Raw genomic sequence first — 9,413 nt, forward strand, 5'->3', positions numbered from 1 at the left:
GGGACACTTCAAGGATAGCAGGAAGGGGATGTCTCATGTCAGCTAAAACATATTTCTTCAAATCTTCTCTACTCGCATGTTTTGCTCACATCTTACATGCATGTCGGCAGGAGTAAGATGCAAGGAAAAGATGCAAGTGAGGGAAATGATGGTGCTTATAAAAAATTTGGCAAACGGCCTTTGATATCGACCCCACAAATCCCACAAAGATAGTGTGTGACTGCATTTTGATATATCTTGAACTTTCCTGTGTAACATTTTCCTGTGAATGTTAACATTTTGAACACAAATATTTCTAAACTACAGGTCACAGTTTTTTCAAACTGCTAAATATTTGCTGCTTCTCAAGAGTGAAAATCTGATGTTTTTCTCTGTCACATACAATAGTAACACATAATTGTAACACATAATAGTAAAACAATAGTAAACTGAATACCTATGGGTTTTTGACTTTAGGTTTGAAAAAGAAGAAGAACATGAAGGCATCATTAAAATTATAATGGGCATATTTCACTATTCTGTTTACAGACAAGTGACTATTAAAGAAGATAGTGTCAGGATTCCCATTAATGAAAATAATAGTTTGGAGGTTTGTAGCTTATTTCATTAGTCACTTTCCAAATTGCAGCTCTTAACCAGCAGTTCCACATTATAGTCACATACAGGCAGGTAACAAATGAAAAAAAACCAACATAAGATTTCTCAGTAAAGCACTGGGCTGCTACGTGCCACCAGTACAGCTTCAGTGCATCCTGACCTTGACTCGCCAAGTCCCTGAACCTTACTGGAGGGATGAACACCATTCTTCCAAAAGATATTCCCTCATTTGGTGTTTTGATGAAGGTGGTGGAGATGCTGTCTAACATGCCACTCCAACATCTCCCATAGGTGTTCAACTTGGATGAGATCTGGTGACTGTGAAGCCCATAGCATATGATTCACATCGCTTTCATCATCATCAAACCATTCAGTGACCCCTTGTGCTCTAGTGATGGGGATATTGTCATCCTAGTAGAGACCACTCATTTTTTCAGGTTTTCCTTTCATTTGTTGTTCGTCTGTAAGGTTTACTGCCCCATTCCAGACAGGCCTGGGTACAGGTTGAGTGCACTGAAGAGTGGGCGGTGGATGTCACAGTCAGTCAACAGAATCAAAACAGTGTGTGCCAGGCTCATGGGACTTGTCCAGGTATGTTTTAACAGATCCGGGCCAGAACTTACAGAGTCTAGGTCATGTATTTTTTTTAGGGGGGGGGGGGGGTTTGTTTTAAACCCTTTTCAGTCATCATCATCACAATATTGTAAATGTAGAGTAACAATGTTAAGGGATCCCATAATATCCCATAAGTCTCAAATTAGGATGAGCTGTGATTTCACAGTAGTGCTGAACAGATGTACAAATGTGGTTCTATTCAATAAAATCTAAAACTTCTAAAAATTACAGAAGCCAGAGAAGGTACAAATGACTAGGGCTGTTTTTTATGTCATTCAACAAGGAGACAGGGTGAGAGAAGAAAAAGCAGAACAGGAAAATGTGAGACTATCTGTACCTGTTGTAGAGGAGTATATCTGGGACCCATATCAGATTGGAAGGGAAGCGAAGGTTCTGAACCCCGGGGTAGCTCTCTGGGTTCCATGTGAGGTAAATATCTGTCCAATACTGAAACAACAGATAGAGAGAGCAGTCAAAAAGGAAATGATTAAAAATACAGCCAGTGAGCTGAGGACATACCAAAAGCCAAATGCACAAATGACAGAAGAGGTACCAAATGCCAAATTTAATGATGTCTGTTTCTGGTTTATATGCCAACCAGCAAGCCAATGTGCTGTTGTTGTTAACAGTACCATTCTTCATAGCTCTGACAGTGTGATGTGTTTCACGGTTTAAATAGTGTTAGTACAGTGACACACACACTACATACATAGTCTGTGGGCCATGGCATTTATCCCTAGAATATATGCTGGCATACAGTAGTAATGCAAGACCAACATGCATCAGAATTTATGACCAACCTTAAACCATGAGAAATCTGAAATTTTCACTTGACACAGGCTAAAATTCCAACAACTGTTGGCTCTTATGCTTGTCTCCAACTGTGATAATGAAGCATGGCAGTCAAACCTAGCCAAGCCAACAGCTGTTGGCACTGACCCTGCATTCCCATTTCAGGCAGGAACCATTTACAGCAAGGGCTAAATAAGCCCAGCATCAAAGTGTTTAAAAGCACAAAGACTGCGTATGTGGTTGTGTGTCACCTCTGTGCTTCTTTTCCTGACATGAAGTAGCAAGATGATGTGCCATTTATGGAATGGTTCACATATTAGTGAGTCTTTGGCATGTAAGCACATTCAATAGCTTTTTTGACTGTTCTGTGTGTGTGTGTGTGTGTGTGTCTAGTATACAGAGGTACAGATGTTATACAGCTGGAGACACTCATACGCCAGGCACATTCATATATGTTTTTTTTGTGCACCAACAGTACATAAATTAATGTAACTTGTGTGTAATGTGAATTTTTGTGTTTGCATCAGTAAGCTCTTGGGATTGTAATGTATGTGCATGTGAATGTGCATGTGCAAATCTGTCTGTGCTTATGCATACATTTTTACAGTTATACTGAAATCATATTCTCTTCAAAGAGATGCCATCCATTTAAAATGGCCAATGCTGATATGCTGTATGTCTCCACTCACCCGGCTAATGGCTTAATCACTCCACTTGTCAACAGTGGGCCTTGGCTGTTTGATACTAGGGAGCCTTCTTTTCATGTTCACTGGCTGGGAAAGCACAACTACCAGCCAACATGAGGTAACAGCTGTCTAAGAATAGGTTTGGCATTACATGACAGAAATTTAAGAAGGCATCACTAATTTGAGACAACAAGGTTCTTAACAAGATAGTGTGAAATTCATTCTATAAATGGAAGACTAAGCCTGATATGTTGTATGCAAATATACATTATATTATACATCATAAATCCAGGAAAAGTTAAGGATGAAATAGTTGGGCAGGTAATGAGGTAATGAACTATTTACAGTAGTACTGGTTAATTTTAGTTATTTGTAATTCTTTAATCTGAATGAAGTTTCCAACAAGTGTGCTGCCAATGCAAATAACAGTCAGAATAATCCAAATCCCAGATTAATTGGATATTAAATAGTTCATACATTATTTATTACATCTTAGTATTTCCATGCAAATACTGTACATGTAAATTCAAGAACATAATTTCTTAAATTCTTGTATTTAATCAATATTCTGTTTTAAGTCATATCCAGAGATTTGGATTTCTTTGCCTTGGATTTCTGCCTTTACCCCAAAACAATGGAGGCAAATGGAATTTCATCTGTAGCGCTCACAGCAAAGAAAAAAATCCATTTAAAACACTAATATATGTTTCCAGAAATAGTGCCCCAATTATGCTAGATAATCCACTGACCTCACTGTGAGTAGGTGTTAGGGGTTTGGGAAGTAGCTTCACAGAAAAGAAGTAAGTGAAAAGAGTGACAGCATGACCAGTGCATAATCAAGATTAACAGTGACACGGTTTCTGGAAAGACACTTTGCTGATGACTTTTTATTTTGCTTTCAGTGCAGTGAACGTTGCAGACACAGTTCCATTCTCCAACATTATATTGAGCTGGAGGCAGAGATATCTGGGTCATACAGTATATCTTCAGACTTTTATGGTCATTTTGGTGAAAATGACACTCTAAAGGGCACTCCATGGTATCAGCCATCCTAACTTACTATAGAAAAGGTCAGTGAGTAACATCGAGAAAGTTTAGAAAACTTAAAGAGCCATGGCTTGCTTTTCCTTGTTTTCTGACTTATCTACAATATTACAACAGTGAATTATCATCTTAGACATGACCTAAAGCTCAAAAAAATTTGGTGTACGTATGTTCTGGTACATCTATGCAGAAGTCTCACAAGTCTCACAAACTCACATTCGTGAGACTTTTTTTCTAACAATATACAGTAGTTTAAGGATTTCTTTCAATGGTCATAATCTCCAGGCAGCTGCACGTTCATGTGAGCTTGCCACATGAACGTGCAGCCAGTAACATTTAAAAGCTGATTTTTTTTGACTGCACACTTCATTTGGATATATTTTACCTCCTGCTGTCTGAGGGTCTGTGAAAAATATGTGTGTAGCATTTTTAAAAGCAAAAAATCAGAAAGGCACCAGGCCCAGACAATGTGACTCCCTCCTGCCCGAAAGTCTGTCCCAGCCAGTTGGTTCCCATTTTCACACAGATCTTCAATAGATCACTGGAACTTTGTGTAGTTCCCTCCTCCTTTAAATGTTCCACCATCATCCCAGTTCCCAAGAAACCCTCCATCAAGGAACTGAATGACTACAGACCTGTCACTCTGACATCTGTAGTCATGAAGTGTTTTCAGAAACTGGTATTGGCCCACCTGAAGGCCATCATGGACCCCCGGCTGGATTCCCTGCAATTTGCCTATCGAGCAAATAGGTCAATAGATGATGCAGTCAATATGGCACTGTATTACATCCTGCAGCATCTCGACTCACCAGGGGCCTATGCTCAGATCGTATTTGTGGACTTAAGTTCGGCATTCAATACCATCATTCCAGACATCCTCTACTCTAAACTAACCCAGCTCACTGTGTCTGTCTCCACCTGTCAGTAGATCACCAGCTTTCTGACAGACAGAAAGCAGCAGGTGAGACTGGGGAAAACCACGTCCAGCACCCGGTCAATCAGTACAGGTGCCCCTCAGGGATGTGTGCTCTCCCCACTGTTGTTCTGCCTTTATACCAATGGCTGCATCTCAGAAGACTCTGTAAAAAAATCCTGAAGTTCGCAGACAACACAACAGTCATTGGCCTCATCCAAGATGGTGATGAATCGGCTTACAGACAGGAGGTTGAACAGCTGGCCCTGCGGTGTGGTCGTAACGACCTGGAGCTGAACACCTTGAAAACAATGTAAATAATAGTGGATTTTAGGAGGAGCTCCCCCACCCCATCTCCGCTCACTATATTGAGCAGCAATGTTTCAGTCATGGAGTCCTACAAGTTCCTGGGCTCCACAATCTCTTACGACGTGAAGTGAATGTCCAACATCAACACCATCACCAAGAAGGCAGAGCAGTGGATGTACTTCCTGTGTCAGCTCAGGAAGCTCAACCTGCCCCAGGAGCTGCTGATACAGTTATACAGAAGAATCATGTTCTCTGTTCTCCCATCACTGTCTGGTTTGGTTCAGCAACCAAACAGGACAGGAGCCTAACTCCAAATAGTCTGTAATTATTTCAGAACGATAAAACCAAAGAGCCTCTTCCTAAAAATACGTTTACGTTGACTCCAGTGCACAGTCAAGGCTGCAGAATAAATCAGAGAAGGTTTCTGAAGACCCTCACAGACCCCTCTGGACAGCGCTACAGGTCACTGTACGCCAAGACAACCAGACACAAAGACTGTTACATCCCCGGGCCATCACACTTATGAACAGTTAGTCTGTGTTTAAGGGTATGGTAGGATGCTATATACTGTACATCGTGGTGCAACATTGTACAGATGTACATTAGCTACAGTAGCTCTTTTAATATATGTATGTGTGTACATTTTTGTCTGTTTTTTTCTTGTAGTTTTGGTTTCATTCTGTTTTTATATGGTTGTGGACATCAGAGTCATTGGGCTTAAGTCACATTTCTTGTATTTTTGACAAGACTTGGCAATATGCTTATGCTTATGCATTGTGACCAGAGGATGTGGAGGAAAATAGAGGGCCTGAGGTTACTGCATGTCCGGGAATGTTTCTGTACAGGGACTTGCTGTTTTACCTGACCAGTTCTAACCTACAAGCAGCTGGCCAGTGAAGCACCCTGGGGTGGTGAATGATCAGCTCATAAACATTGGATTCCCCCCAGTACCTTTTTGGTTTGACTGCTTGATGCCAGTGTGTCTGCCACATGTGATGTGATGCTGGTTAATGAGTGGATTAATGATCCATAATGCTGTTGTCGATGCTACGCTAGGAGTTGAGGTATTGTCACTGTCGAAAACTTAGCTTATTTGTCAGTGTTTTTTAGTCCCCCGTCAAGATGTGTTTCTTCTGTTCAAAACTCGGATTCATGTAGCAACCCTCTCAGTGGTTGTGGTTAAGATAATGTTTAGGATTCAGGTTATGGAAAATACCGTACATCTCAATGGGGAAACAGATTTTGACACAACACCGGCAGCAGGAGTTGTGCATGTTCACAAACGTGTTTTTAGGAAGAGGCTCTTTGGTTTTATCGTTCTGAAATAATTACAGACTATTTGGAGTTATGATGGGTGTAAAGCTAATCTAGAGCTACCCAATATTAAACAATAGATGACTGGAAATGAGCATTCCATGGACACTTAAGGTCATTATAGTTCTCACAGTTAAAAATCACATAAAATCTAACCATTTGTATGTTGGACATCCATTGCCTGATAAGCCTGTAACCCTAAAATCCTCCTCAGTGCAGCAGAGGTGGACCTGCCACTTCACTGTGTGACTGTCTGTGAGTGTGCTACTTTATGTACTTCTTGGGTTTCCTTCAAAATCTGTTACATTTGCAAAACCCCCTTAAGCTATTACACCAAATGTCAGTAAGAGGCAGGCACCTGAATAACTGATTCATTCACAACTTGTAAGCCATTCAGCAGCCAACTCAACCTGACTGGGGGCAGGCTGTGATATGCTTAAATGGCTATTCTGACAGGGGCTTCTGAAATAATGAGGGTGTTGTACCTGCCTGACTAGCTTGAACATTTTTGTCAGGCTGCATATTATTGCATGTTTCTTGCACTATTAACTTATCTTCAACTTTCCATAATGACATTGATATGCTCTTTTTGAGCTAAGTAGCTTAGTTTCCACATGCTTAGATGGTGATACATACAGATGGGGGACAACCTACAGGAAAAACCTATCTAAATGACCGGTGTCTTCCAGGATGACAGTGCCCCGATTCATAGGGCACGAGGGGTCACTAATTGGTCTGATGAGTATGAAACTGATGTGAATCGTATGCTATGGCCTTCACAGTCACCAGATCGCAACCCAGTTAAACACACAAGAGATTTTAGAGTGACGTGTTAGACAGCGTCTGCACCACCATCATCAAAACACAAATATCAATGTCAAAGTGCATTGAAACTGTTCTGGTGGCATGTGGTGGCCCAACACCATAGGACACTTATATGTTGTTGTTTTTTTTTTCTTTCATTTGTCATCCATCTGTAGATGCTGTTAGGGACCTGACAATTGAAGTCTCAATAAAACCTTTCCTGATCACAGCGTGGTGACCATAACTGGGCATGCCCAGTCTCACATAGTATACACTGGGCTATAGGAGCAAAGTAGTCAAATGAGTGTGGAAGGTGTTGCCTTTACTAACAAAAAACCAAAAGTGCAAAGAATGGAAAAAACAGTACCTGCTCTAACATGTCCTGAATGCCTATATGTTTGAGTACATACATCAGTAACCAAGCATTCCTAAGGCTAAGAGTTAATATGTCACTAACTAAAGGCATTAGTTTTTGGCATTAAAGGTTATGTTAATGACTAGCACAGTGCATGAACAGGGTAGTACTGCTCATGTGCTCCCTAGCTTGTGTTAATAAGTGTAGAGTAACTTTAATGAATTTGAAAGGTTACACTCCTCCAAAATCATCTTTTGCCAGGTAGAAATAAGACACAGCTTTTCCCTATATTTGCCTTTAGTACTCATTGTTTCAACAATTGCTAAGATTTTGTGTTTGTTAATCTACAGTTATCAGAGTGCTAAAACAGATACATAGACATAGCAAGAGGTACAAATGGTCAGTTGGAATTAAAAACAACCTGAACATATCACTTTGTAGTAAAGCACATCTGAAATAGAAGGCTTAAATTGGCAACTGAAAGTAACCCACTGTTAGATAAATGTCATGACAGAACAGTTTCATGACATGATTTGCTGGCTTCATGAGATATTTTTATCATTGTCTGCCTGTCACACAGCCCAGTGCTGACAAGCTATATTATATTATGCTATTATTAAATATAATAAAATAAAAAATAATCAGCTAAATGTCCTTTTTTGCACAATGTGATGTTACTGCCTTTTTATTTTGGAAGGGGAACAAACAGCATTGACACCATGTCAACAATGCCCAACATTCTTCATTGCGTAGTGTGCGTGTGTGTGTGTGTATATATATATATATATATTGGTAACACTTTACAATAAGGGTACATTAATTAACCGTACTTAATGCAGTAATAAGCATTAACTAACAGGTAACTAATGCATTTATTAATCATGTACTAATGTTTTTCATGTTAATTAAAGTATTACCTCATACATTAAGTTTTTAACGACACTGCTAACATTTGTTGATGCATTAATAAGCATTAACTAAATGTTAAATAATACAATAATAAGCATTGCATTCAACAACTTAAATGTCTCTTGGTAATACCAGTAAATTGTCAATAAAGATATTAACATTTATTTCACGACGTTCACAGCTTAGCAGTTTCATTAGGAGAAGGCTGTTTTAATGTTCCTTTAAGCATAATAATTGTCCACTTACTTGTCCATCCTCCAACCAATGAATTCACTTTGTCCTCGCTCCACGTTCATCTAAGGTGGTATCTTCCAGCTTCTGATTGACTGAACACACATGATGCAGGTATGCAGCAGTGGGCAGGGCATGGATAGTTGGAAAGCATGCACGGTGGTAGCTCTCGAGGACCTGACTTGCCCACCCCTGCTGTATACTGTAAGCATTACTTACTCGTAATTACGCATTTATTAATGCTCTTTAAAAATGTATAACAGTAGTGAGTAACCATTACTTAACCTTAATTAACCATTTGTTAATGCTCTTTGTGACGCTTATTGTAAAGTGGGAACCATATATGCATGAACTAGCACTTCATTAATGTATCACAGTGGTGAATAACCATTACTTAACCTTAATTAACCATTTGTTAATGCTCTCTGTGACCCTGTAAAGTCTAAAACATGTATTTATTAAGAAACACTTCATAAATGCACACAAGTGCTAAAAAAGTAATTTTTTAACCATAACTAATCAGGTACTACTGCTGTGTGTGACCCTTGAATATTTGAAGCAATCACGCAGATACTGAACATTAGTGAAACATTTCCAAATGGAATTTAACTCGTCATAAGCATCTGTTATCAACATGATTCATTCCAAATTTAAAAAGATGAAGACTTCATGCAAAATCTGAAAAAGTGCAGGTATTTTATTTTAAAAATGTAACACTTAACAGTCTTAGGAATAACAAAACAGGGATTTTACAGTTTAACCGAAAAAAGAACTCTTCCTCATGTCCCTTGCATCTTATTTTGAACAAAATCTTCATGTAAAGCCTATAAAACCATTAAAAACA

At 39.3% G+C, this 9,413-nt stretch overlaps 1 protein-coding gene across 1 annotated transcript in view; it reads right to left on the reverse strand.

Annotated features, from left to right (window-relative positions):
- Positions 1-9,413, reverse strand: part of chrna8 (cholinergic receptor, nicotinic, alpha 8) — a 61,362-nt gene that overhangs the window by 15,591 nt on the left and 36,358 nt on the right. Inside the window, exon 4 of the mRNA XM_020596129.1 lies at positions 1,550-1,659. Coding sequence (XP_020451785.1) covers positions 1,550-1,659 — 110 coding nt within the window. The remainder of the gene's footprint in view (positions 1-1,549; positions 1,660-9,413) is intronic.

Source organism: Monopterus albus, unplaced genomic scaffold, assembly GCF_001952655.1.
Source record: "Monopterus albus unplaced genomic scaffold, M_albus_1.0 scaffold29.1, whole genome shotgun sequence".
NCBI lineage: Eukaryota > Metazoa > Chordata > Actinopteri > Synbranchiformes > Synbranchidae > Monopterus > Monopterus albus.